Source organism: Pygoscelis adeliae, unplaced genomic scaffold, assembly GCF_000699105.1.
Source record: "Pygoscelis adeliae isolate BGI_AS28 unplaced genomic scaffold, ASM69910v1 Scaffold222, whole genome shotgun sequence".
Lineage (NCBI taxonomy): Eukaryota > Metazoa > Chordata > Aves > Sphenisciformes > Spheniscidae > Pygoscelis > Pygoscelis adeliae.
Genome location: NW_008824309.1, coordinates 1,339,446 through 1,363,392, shown reverse-complemented (window position 1 = coordinate 1,363,392; position 23,947 = coordinate 1,339,446). Strand labels below are relative to the sequence as shown.

At 39.1% G+C, this 23,947-nt stretch overlaps 1 protein-coding gene across 1 annotated transcript in view; it reads left to right on the top strand.

Annotated features, from left to right (window-relative positions):
* LOC103912662 (von Willebrand factor D and EGF domain-containing protein-like) overlaps nucleotides 1-23,696 on the top strand; it is a 266,632-nt gene extending 242,936 nt beyond the window's left edge. Inside the window, exon 17 of the mRNA XM_009319021.1 lies at nucleotides 23,532-23,696. Coding sequence (XP_009317296.1) covers nucleotides 23,532-23,696 — 165 coding nt within the window. The remainder of the gene's footprint in view (nucleotides 1-23,531) is intronic.
* Nucleotides 23,697-23,947: the final 251 nt, after the last annotated feature.

Here is a 23,947-nt window from a genome sequence, read left to right as displayed (position 1 = left end):
AAAACAGGTAGCAGGCCCTGTTAAGCAGCATTCACCCGCAGTGGTTCCTTCTGTCTTTCCTCTCCTACTGAAGGGACAGAAAGGATTTTTGAGAAAATTATCAGGACAGATAGGTGTTTCCCTCTGTTCCCTTCCCAAATCCCTGTAATCATGTTTGGTGAAGCACAATTTCCAATAGGCCAAATCCCTACCGAAAGTGTCTTCTGCTGCCCTGTTGTCTTGTTTGTTTGTTTGTCCTTAGCCTTGTTCTTTGCATATAATTTCTGTGCTTGTTTTCTGCAGCCTGCAGAACGCTCATCCTCTTTTCTAAACCCTGGAGCAATTTGACATTTTCAGCTATGAAGGCAGCCTTCAGATTCTTCTGCTTCTGAAACCAGTACATTTTTAGTAGTCACGTTTCCTTTTTCCCCCCCTCCTGATTTATTTTTCTCCTTGATTTCATTCCTCCTCCCACTTCCATAGGACCTGCTTTTATATGGATGACATCTGTGGATCCAAGAAATCCTCGATCGTTTTGGTGCTTGGAAAGACAGCCACCTATCTGTCAGGATCACAAGCCACCTCCTCCATTAGAAGTACAAACTTAAGCTTCAGGCAAACAAAGTCTTCTTTCCCTTCAAGGCAGGCAGCAGACACATCATATCATGTAGTGGCCACAATAACTGATCATTCTTTCTTCATTCATATCATTGACACAAAAAAGTACTTACTGGAACTTAAACTCCCGATAGGAATATTCCTATTAACTACTCTATATTTATTACTCAAATGTTTGCTGTTGCAGCATTTAAGCCTGATCAGTCTCTTCCTTCAGTAACTCAGCAAACTCACTAAAGTAAAACTCAAATATTAGATCAAGGTCTCATATCTCAAACAAAACTTTCACAGATCAAAGCTGAACTCCTAAATTTGGTCAAAGGAGACCTGCTATCTTACTGACACAAGACGAAACCCATCTCCAAAACAAAAGGTCAACATTTTAATCTGCAAAAGTCCTATTGTTACCATCAAGAGTTGTGATTTTGGACTTGATGCATGTTCCTTTGAATAATTCATAATTGATTTTATCATGAAAATTGCTTTTATCAAGGCTAGAATGTGCTCTAAGAACCATCTGCAATGGCTCAGATCAGAAATTCAATGATTTCATGTAAAAGTTGTATGTAAGAATTAAAAAAAAAAAAATTACAGTTTAAGTCCAAAGAGACTTCAGACAGGCAGAATGTAACCATACCAGATGAAACTTGAGTTGAATTCGTTTAAGCTGACACCTCCTCTCTTGCAAAAATAATTTTAAAAAGTATTCTGTGCTCTTAGTTCAACACTGTTAACTTGCACAATGGTCATGTACCTTGCAAATCTCTATCAATTAAAATCTACTTTAAATCACGGCAGTTTTGAGCCACTCAATTATTATTTTACCTCCTCATTACTAAAATGTGCTACCTGTGTCTTAATTTTTTATTCACATACATACTCTGAAACCTTGCTTATTCCCTTTGGAAATCATCACCTTCACTGGGATAAACTCATTCATGATAGATAACAGCTCTGTTAGCACTTAGTAATCCAGATCAGATTATTAGATTAGGACTGAACGTGCATTAGTATAATAAGGCAGAAATCTATTCCAAATAGAGTGCAAACAAGCCCTACTTTAGAAAATAAATGAATGCAGCTCATCTTTGAGTACACCATTCAGTAGAAAACAAAGATGTTCTGCTGAGAAAGCCTGGAGGAGAATGTGATTTGTGGAATGGGCAGAGGTCCAGAAAGCATTACATCTTTCTCGTCCTTTCCTCCTTTCTTTATAATAAGATCATCCCTAAAAGCCAGCATTCACATATACACTAATTGTAAACAAAAATAAACCACCTAAATGTTTGCTATCATGCTGTAAAGAGATCCTACTCTGCTTTGGACACAGTATATAAACAGTGGTCCAACTTTTTCAGTTTCCTGGAGCCTTCCTTTCATAAATTTATGCAACAAAAAGGCAGGACTCTTACTCTAAGCCTTTCCCCCATAGCTGTTTCTAGGGGTTTTTGCTTTGGGATCTTTCTGTTCCATTCTATAATCTCTTCTGCCCCAAAGGGACTATTCAACTCTTTATCCTTGCTCAAGTTTAATAGGGCTCAGAGGATTTAGCAGAATAATTCTTCGTCTCCAGGAAGGGCTCAATAGTTTCAAAATGTGATGACTTAACAATATGCCTTTATCCACTGACAAATTTCTTGTTCTTCTCCCTCTCTTACACCAAAATTCAGCTCAATCCATTTTAACTCCTAGATCTGTTTTTCAGTTTTACCAACTACCAAGAAAGACTTCAGAGCTGTAGTGTCTTTGTCTGAGATGTAAGACAGGGAATGCTTCCAGCTCCTCAACCCACCTTTTCAGTTCAGCATTTGGGGTTAGAGCTCTCCTATTCCTGTGTCTTGATTTCTCTGGGCAGGACAGCCAGGCGCACATGCTGGAGGAGAGCCATGGCATGCTCTTATAAGCCTTCAAGCAAGAGAGCACAACTGTGAAATGGCTGCCCTGTGGTCTAAGTATACCCTCTGACCACATAAATCAGATATAACATCAAATATTCCTCAAATTAATATCTTGATTTGATGATAGATGAAGCCTGAAGATAGCAAGAGAAATGGAAGTTTTACTCTGGATTTCTACTATGTGTCACTTCTCCGAATTAAAAGTTAGGGAACCGGTCGGTAAGTACCCTCAGTTTGAGCAGCTTCCCTTCAGGTAACCAGTTTGGCTGAAGAGATCAGAACTGCCTTCATGAGCCAGAAAAAATAAACACTCTAGAACTGGCCGTCAGCATTCAGACTGCAATGTTATCCCATCCTCCTGCACTTTCTGTATGTCACCGTGCTGACCTGGGATATAGATCTGAAGGAAAGTGGAAAAACTCGGGCACCTCAGACTTTGATCAGGCAAATATATGTGTTTGAATACCTAGCAAGTGTTTATATAAACAGCAGCTGATGGCATGTCTACCTTGCAGTCAAGGCAGCCAAGCTAGCTTTCATCTAGCTGCTTTGTAAACCCTTGCTGGCTACTCCAGTAGCAAGAAACTCAGTACAGACTGCAAAATCCACCAAAGAGCGAGAGACACTAGCCTGCCTGGAGCCGCATTTTCTCTTGAACCCATCAGCAGGGCCTTGCTAGGACCTCCACGCTGCCTTTCCCGGTGAGCTTCCATAGTTCAGACTCATTCATATCTTACCCTGTACTGAAAACAGGAGGCTTGCAGACCTGACGTGACTTCAGTGCAGACCTAGTCTTAATTTTCTTGGAATCCCTGCTAGCCAGCCAGACTGCTTTTCTAATTTTAATGCATTTTATAAAACCCTTTGTGCTTCGCAACTTCATTCGGATGGATCAGAATCTTCTGCTGTTCCGCTTGCAAGTCTGCTGGAATCTTACAAGGAAATTGAAACCAGACTCAAAAAAAATATTTCAACTGCCAATTAAACATCGTGAAAAGATAGGTTAATCTCAACAGACCTCAAAGTTGACAAAGTCATTGTTTAATGTGTTTCGATATAAAGCTAAAAGAAATTTGATAACAGCAATAAGGCAGTTCCAAGAATATCGTTACCATGAAATAATTACATCCCAACAGGATTAGAGGTAATCAGCCACACTGTGTCTCAGTACACCTCGGGGGGCGATTATCTTACCATAACAACACCGCCCATTGTCTTTCATTGCTTAAATGTGTTCTGATAAAATAACATAGTTTTAAAGTTTGTGTAGCTGTTTGTGTCAGCAGAGGAGCAAGAAAATTATAGTCATAGTATATTTTCTTTTCCCAGTAACTTTGTACTTTAAAAAATTTAAATCCCATTGGAAATTTACAAACATATTCAATACAAAAATATGTTCAGCATTTAGATTGCAACATAAATAATCAAAATTAGGACATTCAAATTTATCTTGGCAGGCTGTACTTTTTTCACGCTGCTATGACTTTAATTTGTGTCAGCATTTTAATGTTATTTAAATATGGAATTTTACTTAATGCGTTTATGAATTGCTAGAACGAAAGAAAATAAAGAAGTGTTTCATAGAAGATTATGAGCCACACAGAATATTATTTATTTACTTAAATGACCAAAAAATAAAGTAATAAATCTTAGTCTCTCAAATAAATGAAACTATTATGCCTGATTGAATGTATTTATTTATACTAATAAAAAATAATACCTCCACAGGTATTACTTTGCTATTATTTGTTATGTGCTGTCATTGTCTTAGGTAAATATAAAATCAAATAAAAAAGTATGACACAAACAAGAGCTCCACGGCACTCTTCTATACAGTATAGCAGTACGGCACCACATGGATTCTGCTGTGTTTTCTTCAATCTGTGCATGGCAACCGACAGCATAGGTCAGCTTTGATAGTGGAACATTACAGGTTCCATGCTGGGCTGCTGATCTGTCAAGCCCAGTATCCCACATACAGTAATCATAGGTAAGTGATATTGTCTGTCACTTATTTATCATTACGGACAGATCTAGCAGTGACAGTTTACTTGTTCTGCAGATATTCACGTGATTCGCGTGATCAAACCAAATTGTCCTGATTCCTTTATTACTTGAATATAACATTGGCACTTGGGTTGGCAGTCTAAACTTAAGAAAAAAACCTTATTCTGAGCACATGAGAAGCCTTGGAATTGTAGAGGCACGCTGAGCACAAACAATAAATTACAAATGAAAAGAGATTTATCAAGAGCAGTTACTACTCAGAGAAAGATCATGTTTTGGACTTCGTGACCTTTCTGAAGACTGGCTTTCTGGCTTATTAGTAAGAACTTTCAAGACTATTATAAATGGTTGACTCAGCTATTCTAGAAATGAATTATGCAGACTATAAAGGGAACTTAACTGACCTCATATACTACCATCTTTTGAATGACTATTTTGCTTTGAATTAAAAGTCAAAGGGAAATCAAAATGGTTATCTTTATGACTGCTTTAAGGAATTTTAAACCCATAACAAAAAAATATAAAAAACTGCCTTTTTATAGCACATTAGTCAAGAATCCCAAAAAACAGCTAATGTATGGGATCCCCATTTTACAGATAAGAAAACTGAGGCACAGAGACAATAAAGAACAAGTCCACCCAGAAAACTTACTGCCTTTTACAAACAGAAACTTCTTCCATTAATGCATCCCAAGATGATGTTCCACCAGTCATTACTACACCGTGCCATTTTTACACTAATTTCTACTAGAAGAGCTTGTCTTTCAAGAACAGTAGCATTTCAATGTTCAGGAAGCCAAACAGTATAAACAATGGAACCATCCCTCTCCCACATAGCACTATCTTCTTTCATAGGACCCCTCTGAATTCACCTATTTTCTGTTCATACTGAGAACATCTAAATGAAGGTGCTAATGCTGCATGTTTGAAGAGAATCAAAGCTGAAATCAAAGAACAAAATGTCTTACTGTGAAGGCGTCTTCCTATTTGTTCTGTGCCACTTTGCAAAGAAATAAAAGCCTCTGCACTATCAATAGGGCTTTGTTTTAACTCTGCATCACAGAGACTTGTAAATCTACTGTCATAACTGCTCCAAAAATTCTTCTACAATCAGCCAAAATCAATGATTATATTAGAGGTTTCCAAAGGATTTTTTTAATTTAATTCTGAAAACTATTTATTTTGAGGGACAATCACTGCTATTTAAATCTCACAGTGGAACTAGCATATACGCATGAAACAAAAAAAAACATTTTGCTTTACCTGTTTGTTTTTTTCTAATACCTGTAACTGCAACAGCGTCTGAAATCAACAGCTATTTTGGGCATTGTATGCTTTTCATCAAATTGCAGTCGATAGAAATACTTTCCCTAGTGATCTTCAAAACTCTGATATACGTGTCATAAAAATCTATTCAGAATTCAATATCCACATTCGTACTGGTGCCGTTTGGGAATACATCATCCCGACAAGGAGTCAAAACACTTACGTAAAGAATGGCTGGATGAGAATGATTTCCTTTCTAGTTAGGCACAACAGGACAGATCTTCGTCTGCTTCATATCTCCTTGCAAGAGGCACAATGCCAAAAGAAACCCCAAATCAAACAAACAAAAGAAAAAAAAAAAAAAGCCAATGTAATTAGCTACTTGGAAACCCCTCGCAAGGACTGGAAATCCTGGGTGCCCAAAGACAAAATGGGTGGTTGGGAGGGCTCTGAGCCCCAGCCGCTTCTGGGTTCCGCAACTTCTTTAAGAGCCACACCACTGGCTCAGAAATTGAGGATGAAATAAAGAAAATATCAGAGGGTCAAAATCCTACCCTCTGCTGTTGTAGGTAACCACAATGCATAAGCTTCTTCATGAACCAACCAACCTCTGTCTCACGCTGACCGTGGTCTGTTCTCTTACTGCTCCTGCTGGAGTATTCTACTATTGTTATTACTCTATATTCAGTGTACTACACTGATCCTTCTTTGTTTTAACACTGCTTCTCACCTTTGGGCCTCCCTATCAACTACAACAATTTTAAAATGTTAGCAGACAGAAGGAACTAGGAGAAGGACGGATTCTTACAACTCTGCTGGCACCATATTTCACTTCGCAGAACCAGGCTCAAGCCTCTCCTCTTTCCATGTCAGAGGTGCATAAGTTTCTCTGTTACTCTTCTTTTCTAACTCACCTGCTTGCCCATCCTAGCTTCTGATCTCCCTCACACTGTCTACATATCCTTCTTTATTCTTCTCCTCAAGCCATTACTATGCAGGAGTTCCCCCCTCTCAGTACAAACCTGTGAGAGTTTCGTTTTTACTAGCCCCATTGCTTCTCAGTTGATCATTTTTTCTTTCAAAGTTCTTTGAACTTCTTGTCTACAACAGATGGTCAGAGTTGGTTTTTTTCCAGTCCCAAACTAGACCCAGTTCAATCTAGCTTTTAGCTACCATTAACTTAGTCTTAATGTAGTCTCTAAAACTTGAATCAGTTTCCATTCTTCTATTGCGTCATTTGTGAATGACTCCCTCCTGCAACCAGCCTTTCACTTGAATTTTTGTCTTCCTTTGATTCCCCTGTGGCCCTGTCACCTCCCAATTTTCATTCCTTCTCCTTCTTCAGTTTTTAAATGAGCCTTTCTATCCCTCTTCCAACTTCCAATGTGGTTCCACAAAGTTGCATCCATTGTCACCATTTGTGCTCCTAGCTCACTATCTATTTGGAAAACGTCATCAAAAATACAAACCCAGTAGTCGCCTTCAGGCTAATGTTCCATAGAACTACTTCTCCGCTTAGATAGGTCTACCTAGGCACTCTCTCTCTGGCATCCTTTGCACGCCAAGTAGTCACCAAAGGCCAAGAAGACTTTGAATCAGTCCCATAGGATCCTTACTTCCAATACAGATACAAGCAGTATCCTCACGTGCGCATCACCTCTGACTCAAACCTTACTCTGGCTTCTCACATCCAGGCTGATTCCAGGAGGTCCTTTCTCTTATTGGAAGGCTTTCTTGTGCCTCCACAAGATCAGGCTTTCATCTTGGCTCCCAGCTGCTGAATAAAACAAGATGGTGCTCGGGACCAGTATAACTCTTCACATGACCATTGTCTGAAGAAGAGAAGCATCAACTTCAGACAGTACTCTTAGTGGAGGAGAGATACACAGTTCTTTAAGGTATATATTTTGTTTGTCTACAATACAACTTGTCAGATCAACAGATGCCCCAGACACCCCAATGTGTTCTCTGCTGAGATATCTGAAAGCTGCATCTTGTTACCAGAACTTTATTTCAGTGTTTTATCTCTTGCTAGATATTTCTTCATATGATGTGAAAAAATAAAGCTTTAAGAGCGAAAACACACAGACTCCCTAAACTCAAAAGCTTCCCAAAAGATTCCACAACTGTAAACAGCAATAGCGGCTACTTTTTTTTCTCCTCATTTCATCCAGCGTGAGTCTCTTTCCAGTGCTCGCCGCCTCTATTTTGCCTCTCAAAATAACAAAACTTGTTTTGGAGGAAAGAAGCACTTAGAACTGCTGTTAACATTTCTTCAGTATTCTAATGAACTTAATAAGCTCCCACAATGCTTCTTACAATGTAGAGAAACCTTCAAAAATATTAGTGACCCTGTTTACTCAAGCAGTAAGGAGCATTCCAGATGACTGGTGCGATACATCAATATTACACGTGTTCTCCCAATGCTGGAAAGGAACTCACAAGAGGAAACAATTATTCACTTTGAAGCTTTTTAATATTTTTGAACGTGACTCCATTACAATATTCTGCCTGTACATTTGTTTTTTGTTTCACCTGAAATATCACTTGATTTATGATGAAACCTTATTTTCTCACCCAGTTCTAATTTCATTTATACTGCACTTACACTTTCTCTCTAATTTAGTGGAAGTTGCAGTTTAACACTGTTTCTCTGACACCTAAACTAGCCCCACAAGCTAACAAAGTCCCCTGATTCTGCCAAGAGTTTTGAGATAAAGAACTCTTATGAGTATTTTTCCTACAAAGGATGTGTCTAGACCGTCAAAAAAATAATTTTACAAATTAAAAAAATTAAAAAGCAAGTTATATAAAATATTAAAGTAAAAGCATAAAAATTCTCATATCCTATTTTCAAAAAATATCCTTAATTATAACCCATGTGATATATACCGTTTCATAACATATGCCTGAGTATTCCCTTCTCTTAAATGCTCATTACATATATAACATTACATATTATATATGCATTATATACGTTACATGTAATTGCCTGGAGTATTCCCAGCATGACATAAGTAGTTATTTGAGGTAAGATTTCAGCTGAAATTAGCTTGTTGTTACTACCAGAGCAACAGGTGGGGCTTGGCCAGGCTCAGTATATGCCCACTCCCAGTTCCGCCAGTGGCTCGCAGGTTGATTTAACGAGGAAATCACCTCAGTCCTGCAATCCTTTCTTTCCCACCTGTAAAAAGGAAATATGTTACAGCCCTCTCTGTAAGGCATCTTGAAATCTAATGATTATGCAAGTGAATTTTTTCCATATCAATCTCGTTATTAATTGAATGTCTGAACTGTAAGGCTAACTGAATTTGCATAAACACCTGTTTATTGAATTTAACCGAATCAGAATCGAGCACTTATCTCAGTTACACTTTTAAATAACTTTTAGAGAGGGAGATTATTTTAAGGCTGAATTTGTCAGGTGAATAAGTAGATCATGTTGCTAATATGCATTACTATAAACTGCCTGATTCCCCCAAAATATGCAGAAATGGTAAGAGAAATTAAAAAGATTAAATGAGCGCATTAGCAGTAACAAGAGGCTTCAATTTACAAACTAATTGGGACAGAGGGAAAAAAATAAAACATTAAAAGGAACAGTTTGTAGACCAATTTCTTACTAGCAAGGAATCCTAAATGAAGCTATAGCATGGAAAGGCTAAAACTGGCACCCATAACATCATCACACGCACCTCAGTACCACAAGGTACCCCATGGACCCCTACGACATTGGTTGTGAGCACATGGAGTAGTCCACAGGTTGCAGTAGTTTTGCTCACGATTAGGAGATCTAACGCAAGAAATGGTGTGCTTTACTGGCTGAAGACTCAACAGGTCTTCTGGAAATCAGACCTCCTTGTTCTCGGGGATCAGAGCTGTCACAGGAGGCCATCAGCAAGGCTACCATCACTCTTGTTGGTCCCAACCACCAGTGAATCTCAAGGAACCACCATTATCCCCTCCACATACACTCTTTGCTCTTCTGCATTTTTTATGTTATAGCAATGCTAGCACCTCCTTTTCAGACACCCCTACACAAACTCATAAAATTACCAGATTCAATAAGCCCTTAGGAACAATTAAGAAGCTTAGTTAGGAAATGCCCCATGTCTCACGTGCTAGAACTACAGGAATACATCATCCGTGGTATAAATATGCCAGCTAGTTCTTACTCTGGCTTTCCACAAGCAGGGACTGATGTTTCCCACTATGACCTTGTGTATTGGAAATTAATAACAATAATCTGGAAAAATAAATATAATTAATTAGTTAATGGCCTATTTGGTGATGAATTTACTGATAGCTCAATTGCAAGGATAATTCCTTACACTTGTACTAAAAAAGCATTGCTACTCATGTACAACGCATTCATTGCATCTCTCAGCCAAATCACCTGTAATACAGGATTATAATCTGAAACCTTAAAATGCTACCAGACCGCTCTTTTATAATATGCAAAAAAATGAGGAAAAAAAAGAAGAAAGGGGGGGGGGAGGGAGAGAAATAGAAAAGAAGACAGGCTGGAGGACCAAGGGCCCTGACTTAGTCAAATTCTTATTCACACTGTCCATCAAAATGGAAATGCTAGACCAGAAAAGGGCCTGCTTTGCCCACCTCGTGAATATCATATGACTAGGAAAAAAAGAACATTTGCGAAGTGGAAGTCCATTTTGAAAATAGATACTCAGATAAACTTTTGCTAAACCGTATATACTACCCCTATAAAGTATTTCTTCTGAAATTAGCTAAAACTTCAGTCCTTTCTAACTGCAGAATTTTATATATTTTTTTTCTGTGCTTTAATTTCATAATTTTCTAAAACTCTTAAAGGAAGAGGTTATAGATCATCATGAAATCAAAGCCAGAATGTTTTTATATTTCCATCTGCTTCTACCACACTCCCATTTTATGGAAAAATCATTTTCATCACATCTTCTTTCTTTAATTTTACTGTCTATTTACTTCCCCAAAACAAACTGGGGGGAAAAAAAAAGATTCCACAAAATTCTTATTTAGGAAAAGTGCCTGAAGCATCAAAGAACCACGCTTGAGAACTCACATGAAGGATGAGTGTGCATATAGGTCACTGAAACTGCAGCTAGGGAGATGAGGCGGCAGCTCCAGTTTCCTTTCTGACCTTGGGCAAGTCATTCACTTGTCTGAATGCTTCAGTTCCTCTCATTCATAAAAAGAGGGTGATAATATTCCATTAAATACAGCCTCTTCTACATCTGACTTTTTAATCTCAAAGAATTTGCAACCTAAAATGACTAACTAAATGCAAATGCCAAAATGGCAACTAATGCAAACTAAAATGACTAAGCTTATACAGCATCCAGCACAGTGCAGGCTCATCCTCAGCCTAGGTCTGTAGTTATTCCTGCACTACAAGAACAGTTCTTAAGAACCGAAGGAACAAAGGGTTTGTCACGTCCCAACATAATGTAATGGAAAGAAGTGCTCAGGAACACAAAGATCATCTTTCACGAAACTATGAAAACAAACATCGTGCACATGCGGGCGCACACCCAACACACGAAGGTGTAACGCAATCTGCCCAGAAATTCCAGCAAAGCGGATAAGAAATTTTAACTGTCGTTAACTAACTATCAGTATACCTTTAGGGAGCTGAAACAAGTCCGGTATAAGGCGACGAGCAACAACAGCTAATGTGGAACCTCGAAAAAAAAGGTTAGAGAAAATTCCACATCTACATTAACACTCCTTTGGCTCCAGGGAATATATACTAAAAGCACAAACCCTAGCATGATTTCATTAAGAATATAGAGACGGATTTTTAAATGTGAAAGAGAATTGTCATGATATGTCGTACTACTTCCCTTTTTAAAGGAATTTTAACAGAGGAATCCTTATTTTTTCATATTGACAAATCTGAACTGCCACATTTTTATACAAAGGATGTATAGTAATAGAGATGGCATAACACAGGGAAAATAAGTTATTCACTGAATTGAGTAGCCTAGTGATTTAGTAGAGGAAGTAAGGCTGATATTCTTTAAGAAGAAATAAGGAAGAAAACTCTCTGAGACATAAAGAAGTTCTAAAGAGAGTAGAGAAGGAAAATGCTACAAAGGCTATGTGACTTCCTATAACAAATATAACAAACGACAAAGCAACTTGAACTAAGAAAGACCAAGGCAGTAAGGGATTTAAGACAGAATATCATTTTTTTCCAGCAAGACTATAAAAATGTATGATAAAAAAATCAAATGGCCTGCAATGTGAACAAGCAGTAAACATTATGAATTTTTAAAATGTATTTGAAGGATGAAAATCCTGCATGAGAACAGGGAGAAGAGAATGGCTAATTAAAACTAGCAAGCAAATGCAGTCTCTCTAGGCTGTTTCCTCAGCGTCGTTTCAGATACCCTACGTTCCTATATCTAGTACAGCAGGCAGGTTGGTTGGCATCATCAAGTTGAAGTGTTCTTTATACTGGTAACACAGAGTGCATTTATATCAGCCTTCGGTGTTTACACACTGCAGTCTTCCATTACAAATCAGCTGAAAAACACCATTCAGTTATGCTATACACATACCAGTATTCCCTCTAATCTCTGTAACGCATACAGTAGCTTTCCATGAGTTAACTGAAGTTTAATTTTCTGTTTGCTGCCAAACACCAATCATCTAGTTTTAAAAAAATTCCCGGGTTAATTTTTCTATGAACTAATTATTTTGTACCTAGTGAAGGTGGAAACAGCCCGTATGGATAAGCTTGCAGAAATATTTTCCAACACAGTGGGAAATTTTTCAAATTTTCAAAAATCTACCAAAATGATAAAAATTTGAGATTCTTTCCTCTAAAAGGGAAATGCCCATTCACCAATTTCAGGGTGAAAAAAAAAAAATGAACAAAGTTAAAAATCCTAGCTCTACTGTTTCCTTATTTTTCTAAGGGAAGGAATTCAACTATATAGCACGTCCCACTATTCAGCTGGCATGAACATCATAAATATCCTTGTAATATTTATATATGTTCATCATTTTAATATCCCAATTATCTGAATTTTGGAGACTGAGAATCTAAGATTCTGAATTTGAACCTATCATCAAAGAATTCACTTAGGAAAAAAAGAACTGTAATTGTTGCTTCTGGCAATCACTCTGGATTTAGTTCCCTGCATTCACAGACCACAAATGACTATCTAAAATTGCTTAAGTTTGATCATAATAAAAAGAAAAAAAAAATCTTTCTTTTCTGGTTCCATTAAGCAATCTCAGTTTTGCAGGATGTAACAGTGAAGTTTGCATATTAAGTACCTAGAAGCTCAATTTTCTTTTGGGGGAGAGGGGGGGCAAGAGGAGTAAAGTGGTTTTCACTTGGAAAAGAAATAACAAAATGACAGCACCATGTACAAATGTATGCTACAAAATGTAATTTTTTTGTGGCTTGACTACAGGAAGAAGGGAGGTCAAAGATGCTATTAAAGAAAAAGAGGATCTATCTTAGGCCATTTAAATAATAACGCACGATTGCTTCATGTGGCATATTTCCTACTGCCTCACTCAAAAGAGTTTGAAGTAATGAGATTTCCACAGTTATCTTTTGAAGAATATTCAGTAATCAAATGGCTGAATCCAGACCTGAGTGAAGGTTCTGCAAAGTGTTATACTCTCCCTGAAATAAAAGAGAACTGGGATAATCCAAGACTCTTCAGAATTAGTCCTTTACACCACATTCCCAATTAAAAGGGAAGAAACCCCCAAAAAGCGACATAGGGGGAGAATGTAAAACTAATAAAATTAATTAACGTTAATTTATACTTTTCTCTGGAGATGTAGGTATGTGAGTTGTGCGAGATCAGAGGAAAAAGGCAAAGAAAAGGTCACACTTCAACTCACCCATGTTTAAGAAACGTTTGGAGAAGCTAAGGGTGAAAATGGTGGCCTGACCAGCCTGAGGCCAGCAGAATTCTGAAGAACCAGTAAGAACAGCACACCAGTAAGAACTCCAGACTATCTTCTGGCACTATTGACTGCTGGGCTGAGAAGTTTTAATCCAAGCTAAATGCAAGAAGAAATAGAATGTCTCAGAAGCTTACAGGACAGATAACGGGAAGTCTTTTATTTGCTGAAAAAAGTAGGAGGAAATCTGGCACGTTTGCAATTTTTGCATGTTACTGGAGTATTCAAATATGACCGAAAAAATTTGTATCTATCTGACCCAGAGGAAGGTCTTTACGTTGGCTTCATAATTACTGATGCCTGTAGTTAAGCATATTTAGCACTTTCTATTCAAGGTCCAGTTTTTCCTTGCAAATAAATCTCTCTCAGTGTAACAACTGAAATTTTCCAAATGGGACATTTAATTTTGGATGTTTGTTGATTTTTTTTTGTCTTGAGTAAAGCAGCTGAGCCATTTTTTTGGAATGAGGTCTGGTGAACATATGCTTTGTGCATGTTAACATTTGGACAGTCTTTTCTAGTACTTTCATGCTCGGAAGCAGAGACCTGAATTTTTAGCAGAGGGACAAATTGCACAGAAGGAAAATCCTGTTGCCATCACATTAAACTATTCAAATCTGGCCACATTTTCAGTCTCTGAAAATATTTGCTCCGTTAGAAACCCACTAGAATTTCATAGCTAATTTCTCAGCTCTATGCCTTATAGCCTCAGAGCTCCTTCAGTCTGAGTGGACTTCGCATGTGTCTGATCCACAGAGTATCTCGACCACTCTTGAGCAAATCCTGAGCCATCAATGCAGTAAGAACTCGGTGTTCCTCTGAGAAGACAAATACTTGAGCATCGCACAGTTGGATGGAAAACAGTCAGTTCGCCTCTTCTCTACAATTAGCGTTTCCACACTGTCCAGGGGAAAAAGGTCAAAGCCAATCTGGACTGGGATGCAGTGGAGTGGAATTACATATATACATGTCTTATATGTATGCATATATATAATGTTTTATGTATATATTTTTAATATATATATTTTATACTTTACACACACACACACACATGGATATATATATACACCTTTGAGAATTCTATTACAAAAAACTATGTGAAAAGAAATTGTTAGGGTTGTAAAAATCAAGTACTCCAAAAATAAAAAAGGCAAAGTGAGAACTGCACATAGAAGCTTAGTTTGGCTCCCTTAGACATACAGCTTCTGGTACGACTTCTATGTACGTCATCATATTAAATTGTAAAGACAAGAGTTCCACCTCATTCAGAAGATGAAGTCTTGAATTCAAGTGTAGACACCTGGGGTTTGATTTGCAGACCAGCTGAACACTCACGTCTGTAACTGAGACGAACAGAAAGTGCAGTTTGAACATCTAACATGCTACAGGAGACACACTACTTTGCAAAACTAGATCCTAGTCATTTCAAACCGGATTTCCAATATTAGCGATCGCTTCTAATCTATGCCCTAGTTCATACTCACACAGGGGCCAACACTGCCTCCCCTTGCAGGGGTGCCATGCTAATTAATTCACAGCTGATTGGAAATCAGCAAGACACAACACTGAAAGCACCACGCAAAAGCACTAGGAGACTATTTTTTTTCTTTGTTGATGCAAGGTTTCAGTAGCATTCAGTAAACAGAAGAACAATGACTAGAAGAAATACTGACACGCTACTTACTCAGTAGGAACTCTGTATGCTGAACAAAGCAAAGGTCACCTGGAGCTGGGGAAGGGGTGATTTAAAGTTTCGTAGGTGACTTTGATCCCGGGACTTCTAAGTAAGTGCTTGAGTTGCTTGACTTTGTACTCTGAGCTTTTTTTTTTTTTTTTTAATATTAGTATAGGTTCAGGCAAGGTCAGTTGTATGTAAATTAGACTAATTTAACGTTACTGGGTGGAATTCAGACTAGAATGTAGAAAATCCCCTACAACACATATGAAATTTAAAGGGTTCTTGGACATAATTAAAGGTATGCTAAATTGATATAGAAGTAAATCTCTCTGGAGGGAACATAATGACTGCCCTTGTCATGAGTCAATCCAGGCAGAGAAATGCTCAAACCCATAATGTTAAAGTCACCTGCTCACATAGGCAAGAAACATATGAAAGGCAACAACATATGATATATGTATTTACCATCTCCATTTTCTTGGTTATCTCTAGTCTATCAGCAAACAGTGGCCTAAGTATCATTATCACTGAGAAATAATCAGAACTGTTACCACTCCTAGAAACGAAAAGTGAAAAATACAGAATCTATCTTTCAGGTTGAAAAATCTGTAGAAAAGGTGTGATGTTCCCTTGGTGGGTAACATTTGTCTGAGCATTTACCATGCACAACAAAAGTCTGCAGAGTACGTCCAGCCGACGAAGACACAGCAGCTGCCATCCAAAGCACAGAATCCAAATGGATTTAGACATCTCGCAGGGTTTGCAGATAGATATCTGGGCATTGAATTTCTTGAAGACAGACTTCCAGCTCTCCCTACATCCCATTTTAGGTGCCAAAATCATCTTTCTGATGAAATGATGATAACTAATGATAACACAGATGAATGTTCCCTGTTCTGCTAGGTATCAACAGGAGGGAGGAAATTCCTGTACTTGTAGCAGCAGGCACCTGCCCCTTCTCAGATTCTCAGACAGACCCTTGACCGCGTCTCTCTCAGCTACCTGCCTGAAGCTGTTTCTGTTCGACATGGGATCCCAGGACCCCCCTGATATAGGTCTCTAAATCATATCCCCTTGGCTGATAATAGCTGCTGCAGCCTGCCAGACTTGACTCCAACAGAATTTTTCTTGTGGAAGACGAGAGGCACTACGAAAATGCCGTGATGCAGAAAACAAATTCATCAAATCAAAGTATGATTTATTTTGTCAAAAGGCATACAGCACTCAGACGAATGGACTTAAAATAGCAGAGACCAAGGCATGTACTGTTACTGCTTGGCATCACCTTCAGCCTCCAGGTAGATGTGATTTAACCTTGATGTCCACTGCTCTCTCGGGTACCTCGCTACAGTTGTCCCAGCCCTTGGCTCTCAGTCATCCTCTAGGCCCAGCCCTTGGCTCTCAATCAACCTCTAGCAGCCTGTGGCAGCTGCTTATTCCTCTCTCCACCGGGTTACAACAATCCAGTCTTCTACCAGATCAGTGTCTTCGGATCTCCTCCTGCTCTTTCTGGGGAAGACAGCTCTGCTGCTCCTGTTAGGACTCCGCAGCTGCAACTCATCGATATAAATATGACCACTCTGTTCAAGTATTTCTGGAGTGCACTTTTTTAGCCCCTTATTTTACATTTCTTGCCTGTTTTGGTTTTTTTTTTCTTCTTCTCTGTTCCCCTATTTCCCTCCCACATATTTCACTTCACATAGTGGAACTCACTCCAAAGAGCCAGACACTATAATCATGCAAAACAATTCAGAGACAGAGGAATGGATGTACTGGGCAGAGACAGTGAAGACCTTGAAGGCATGCCTGCTCCCAGGCAAGGGACGCAAGCAAATCCCAGTAACTGTACAGCCCCTGCATTCAGACCAGGGCCGTTTCCATCCCTCCTGCTCCCATAGCTGGAAGCTATGAACTTTATTGCCCGTCCTGAGGTCTCTTCTTCTCCCTCCCCCTCCAGGATACAGAATTCCTCTCAGAAACTAGATTAAAATGTATCTTTTAAGAGAAGACATCAATCTCATCCTTCCACTGTGGTGCTCACCCTACTGTAACTTCCCATAGCAACCCTATAAAAGTGCCATTCTCTCTACCACAGAAACCTGTAACTGTATTGTAAATGTTCAACAGAGAGGTGAAAAAGGACAGCAACAAAAACGCAAGACAGACAGCAGTGTTCCAGAGCTACCAGTCATGAAACGACATGCCTAAAGATCATCAGAGGGATGGCTTTAATAGTTTTGAACAGCACCTTGTCTACACTTTGATTTTCAGATTCAGCATTTAGTGATATTTTCTCCTATGTTAGCCAAGTCTTCTCTTACAAAGTAATTTTCACTTTCTCACAAGCCAAGGGAATGGAGTTAGCATAGACTAAATGAAATACCATGGCATTTTTCCATCTTTCTCAAATGTTGGGGGCATGAAAGTCCAGAGAACGAGCTGTAAACAGCAGATAGCATAGTAGGTGGGAAAAAGCGGGGAGGAGGAAGTGATTGGCTGAACCCTCCATCGCTGACGGAACAGGACAGTACATTTAGACGAAATTAATTTTCAGTGTTGAAATTATGTTGCAGTAGTGATGATCAGAAGAAAATATTGATAGCAATAAAATGAAATTCTAAAGAAACTGCCACTACATCAGAAGACAGCACGTTGACACTATTTATGTTAATTTCTCCAGGGTTCATCCCCATCTGCATTACTGTTGACACCTCATGTAACCAAGCAAACAACTCTCAAAGAGCCAGGGAGTGAAAGTAAATGATTGCAGCTGCCATTAGACTCCTATATATTGTAGTAGGCAAATGTACGAACTCATGATGACCTTGATCCAACAACCCCAGTAGTCGGCTCAAAGGCTCATCGAGTACTACAGTTTTAAATGTTATTTCACAGAGAATGTTTATAGAAAGTTACATTTCTCTTACCAGTTTTCAATTATAACAAGCAAAAGACTATGGCAGAGGAGAGTGGGAAAATAAAAATGAGAACACAAAAGGAAATCAGAGGCAAGTGAATCAAAAGCAATAAGCAAACCTCTTTCAATAGTCAGGTGGGTTTTCAAAACTATTTAACAGGTCACAGATAGTAGGGGACACTTACTTGGGTCACCTTAGCGTTACGTTAGTAAGCATCCTTTCCAATTTCATCACTGCAGAACCTGACTCTCCAAGCATACTGTCATGCATGTAAATAACTTTAAATACATTACAGCAAAGTCCTGTCAGCTTGTAATTCAGTCACTCTGACGGAGCTTCTCACGGGGGCTCTGTCCACAGGGAAAGACGATACACTGAATCACAAACTCTCATTTATTCAAAGCAACGAAGGCCAGATTTAGGCAACTGAAGTCAGTAGAAAAATTCCCACCAACTTCAATGAACTTTGAATCCCACACTAAGTTCTCAAGAGGCCTTTGCCTTGGCTTTAATTCAGCTGTTGCCCCCCCTCCTTCAGGTGCAGTTGCCATTTGGTCAAATTAACTGTTGTCAGATTCAGGAGATAGATGGGATTTTGGATCTGGCTCTGGGGCTGCCCCGGTTACATTTTCATTTTATACAGCTGCCGTTCCTTTGTCAATTTGAAAATTACTTTGTTATACTTAAATTGCTTTCAAAGGCAGTCTGTCCAGGCCAGCAGATGTCCAGGGTTCTTTATCTTTAAAATGTGCAAAGGGTAATTTTCTCATTTCATTTAATTTTAGAAAGATTTTAGTCCGTTATTTTTCAGTTCACATTTAATACCAGAATGAAGGGACAGAAACTTAAGATTCTTTGTTGTAATCTTTAATGGATTAGCGGTATTGATTCAAGAGCTTTGGGTGCTGATGTGAATTTGTCACTTAATCTTATAGGCATGTTTATCTATTTACCAAGAAATCAGAGTGTCAAGCTAGCAGTGGTATGAGGCCAAGGGCTAGTACACCTGCTTCCATAGTTGGATACACTTATTAAGAAAAGGAAATAAATGGTCAAATTATATATCATTGTGTATTTGGGGGGGTTTGCTGTTTCTTTTTCTAACTCAGAATTTCCCTTAGCTTCAACTAAACAGAGCGGTTTCATCAGGGATGGAGAAATGCAAGGCAACATCCTGTATTAAATTAGGTAGTAACCTGTGCAGTGCATGTTAATGGGAAGAAAAGCTGCATTGCTGGGATTTCTTTCTTTTTTAATTAGATACAATCAGTTTGACAAAAGGACATTGAGTGGTCTTGATTTTCATTTCAGAGAGATGTGATCATACTTACAATATATTTGTTAGGCAATTTTAAAAAATGCCGTATTAGCTTATTAAATTAACTCTTCGCATATATCATATTGGTAAATTAAATCTGAAGTGACCTTGAAGAAATAAAAGTTTCAAATTTAAAAAAGGGTAGGTTTTTGAAGGGAAAACAAGATTTGCTTGAAATTCACAATCTGTTTACTGCGTGTTCAAAATTTCAGCTCTTCTCACTCACTCCCAAACCCTTTACGGAGAAAGGATTCTAGGATCTTGACTTCATTCACAGGAGGAAAAGATAACTGGGAAAAAAGTATGTATGTCAGTTAAAATACCATGTAAAATCACTGTGACTACAACCTGGCAGTGGTTAAAGAAGAGCAGGGGGAAAAAAAAAAGAGCTAAGACAGGGTTACTGTATCAGCATTGTATGAGAAAGTAGAGAACAGGGGTTCTCAATGTATTTGGTCCAGAGGTTCCCTTTGGACAAAAAACGGTCCATTAAACATTTAGTCTAGCCTTTTCCCTGCCGCCAGGATCTGTCTCTTCTCTCGATGACTTCTCCTCCACATGAAACGACCTGTGAAGTAGGGTGCTAGCCCCGCTCAGGCGTGGGGAAAGGATGGCTGACTGGCAAAGGGGATCAGAGAGGCGAAGGGGATCACAAGACACGTTTGCACATTGTGCGAGGTAGAAGAGGACTTGGCCCAGCACTGACGGGGCTGAGGAGGAGGTGGTGAGAGCTTGCCCAGAAGGCTGGGGTGGAGAAATGGGCCAGCGTGGCTGTCAGCTGCACAAAGGCAAAGGGCAAAGAGGACTTACTTTGGTGCCAGGGAAAGAAGATCCACGATGAAAATGGAGAAGGGAGAACAGAGAAACACTGTGTATGCAACGGGTGTTGAGACATTTATGGTCATGCGGCAGAGACGGTGCAGTAAAAGCATCGCAATACCGTGAAAACCAGTGCTGCAAAGTAAACTGAATAGCCAAATGAGCCAGAAAGGATGGAAACCACCAGTGTAAAGCACAGACTTCTTATAATCCGACAAGATGGACAGCTATCTTCCATGAAGCGTATTTTAGAAGGCTGCAAGCTGAATTCAGAAGTAGCACTGGCTTTCCATTATCAAGACTTTCATATCATATTTGCTCCTGGAAATTAAACTTCATAGCATTTTGGATAAGGTATTTGCATATAATAACCCCTGGTCTCTTTGTTCTTTCTTGCTGCCCGGTTCCTAGTTCCTACCATCAAACTCCACTCTCAACCTGTACTTTCTATCAGTCCTGTTCCTTTATCTAAACCCAATGCCATTACTTATTCCCAGCATCTTTCAGCTAAACTGATCTTTGCTCAAGAGATGGCACCTTTCCTGCAGACTCAGGAGGCTATAATGTTTTTTAGCACTGACACGGCTTACATGTGTCAGCTGGGACGGATTCTGTTTCCATACGCTCGAAACTTTTCTACTGTGGGTATAATGGTTACTCAAGCATATCTGCTTTCTTTTCTACCAAGAACAATTGCGGGTATTTTAAAAGCTGTGGATGATATCTAGAAAAGCCTGGCAGCACCAACTGGAAAGTTTTTCTGAAGCAGTGCTACAAACCATTCTCATCAGTAACTTTGTAAGAAGCACATTAACCCTGATCTTCAGGAGCCGTGTTCAGCTGTATCAAAAGTATCCCACTAAAACAGACCTCCAGTTCCTTCAGGATATCCTGACTTCAGACGTACCCTCTTCTCACTTTAGGTTAGGAAAAATGCGCTTAGACTGTAACCATCTTTTTAGATCTCTGTTTGGTAGTATGAAGCAATGAGGCTTCTGCAACTTATGTTTCTGACTATCAGTGTAGTCTTCCGTGTCGCAACACCTTTATTTTCTCTATTTGAGACAAATTTCCTTAAAACTCCGACTAGTTGCAATGAAACAGCTCGGCAAAGTTTCTTAACGGCACGTAATTCACCGTTTTTTCCTCCACCTGCTCCAGGTTGGGCATAGTCTCAAGCACAGATAGAATCAGAAGACAAAGCAAGGAGGACTATAAAGGACATTATCACTGGAAAGAGACACTAGGATTTATAACCTATTCTCTCTGGGCCAATGCTTTAATGCAAGTAAAGGCCTATAGCTATAAACATTCTGCCAACAGTACAGTAAGAGTGACATCCACTAGAAGTTAAGCATCTGTGTTTGATAAAATCATAATCATTGCTCATATTTTTTAACAGAATAATTCCAAAGATCATGGAGAAAAAACAAACTCTTGTCATATGAGTTCTTTTTCCCCCGGTTCGGACAGTGGAAGTAACAGGAGAGGGAGCAAGGACGAGGTGAAGACCAGAAGAGTCACCAAAACAAAACCTACCCAATTTGTTCTGACCCGAAACAACAAAAACCATCAAATGTTCCTGCAGAATGGAAACCCACGCATTTGGCTAGATGCACATGCCATCAGATGCAAACGCCATTTGACTGGTGCTCCCACATGCACTGCCCTTGATGCTTTACCATTTTTTCCCCATGTGGAGGAGATTCAGGCCTGGTAACCTACAGAGCCGTCCCACTTCTGCATAAGCAGCGGAGGTTGTTTATAAGAAATGTAAACCATTAAAAAAAGATGCTGAGGAAACTTTAGAAATGGAGCTGTTGTCAGCAGAGATTAAATTGTATACCAACAGCACGACATTTATGCACTGCTACTTAAACTGTGACAAATGGTTGCAAACATGATAGTTTGAGGATCTTTAATCTAAATGAATGGTGCTTTTAGCCTACCTCTGACTGGAATTCATTTTGGAAATAAAGAAGCATTTCCTACTCGGTTGTGTACAGAACTACACCACCAATGACTAAAAGGGCAGGAGTCGCAGCTTTCACAGCTCTTGACAATACTACGGTGCACTGTAAGGACTGGAACAGGCTGTCTTTATTGTATTTATTCCCTTCTGTGTCCCAAGCAATGTCTGCAATGTAAATTAAGATTTTTACCTACCTGTCGACCTTACAGAAATTGTTTTCAAGGAGTTTTTTCTCCTCTTTCATTTTTCTTGTTATAACAACATGCATAATGTAAGCTCGTATAAGGCAGCAGAGATTACATTAAAATGTAATTTTTAAAATTATAAATATCTCAGATAGCAAGCTATTCAAAAATCATTTCCATCATTATCAGTTTAAATGTAATATTAACTACTGGAGAAAACTGATGGCATAGGTAGTTTATCCTACTTACACTAAATTTATTCCTGTATTATCCTCAGAGGCTCTCAGCTGAAGGAATTAAAAGCACGATTCTTACAAACAAGTATTTACAAAGTTATTTTTTTTTTAGTGTTTATAGTCTTGTAATTCAATATTTATACAATAATCTAATTGCAAACATTCCAAGGTGTTCTTCAGCTGATAGCACAAGAGAAAAATTCACTCTTTTATCCCGCCCCACCACCCCCACCTCCCTGCTCTCCATCAGTGGCTTGACTGTACCCCTTGGAGATCTCGGAATTAAAAAAAAAAAAAAAGAAACAAGAAAAGATGTTAGGTGAAAAACATTTCTTCAAAAAAGAAACGACTCATCACAATTACAAAAAGGTGAATTTGGCATATAATCAGGTGACCAGCTTCTGATGCTTGCATGCAATTTCTGCAGCAGTCCCCTCGCACAACTGCAAGATTTGCAGTGGGGAGACCTGAGGTGGCGAACTGGGTGACACACTAAGACAAAGATCCCTTAAAGTTGCCACTTTAAACCCTGAAGTTTACTCTAGCTTTTTTACAGCTCCTATATTTTTAAAAAGACAATAAAAACAATCTTCCCTGTTCAGTTTTTTGAGGGAAAATACAATCTTTGTTCGGAAGAAATTCTCCTGATAAAATACTTAACTTAGAAGAAGGTTAAAATAAAGTTAAAGCTGTTTTTAAGAGCAGGAACGCACTGCCATCTCGTGGAGCGTGGGCCGGGAGGCAGCGCGGCCAGCCAGGCTGACGGTGCGGGAGGCAACAGGCTCCAGCCTCCGCCACCTCGGCCTCGCCGCCCCCAGGAACGCCACCGCCGATGGACATCGTCTTTCTGTGCACGCAGAGACCGGTTAAAAAGCAAGTCGCTCTACCTTTGGAAATGATAAGAATTTTCCTAAGGAAATATATCTGACCAAGCCAGATAAAAGACCTTTAAAAATACATCTAATGCAGAGATCAGAATGAAATTCTGAGTTACACTGCCTCCGAGGCTGCCTCTGTACCGAGAGATTTGCACCTCAGCAGCCCACTGAAGAAAGCAGTCCCAGCACAGAGGCAGTTTTGACAGGGAAAGGTGAGCTGTCAGCTGATGTAGCAGTAACACC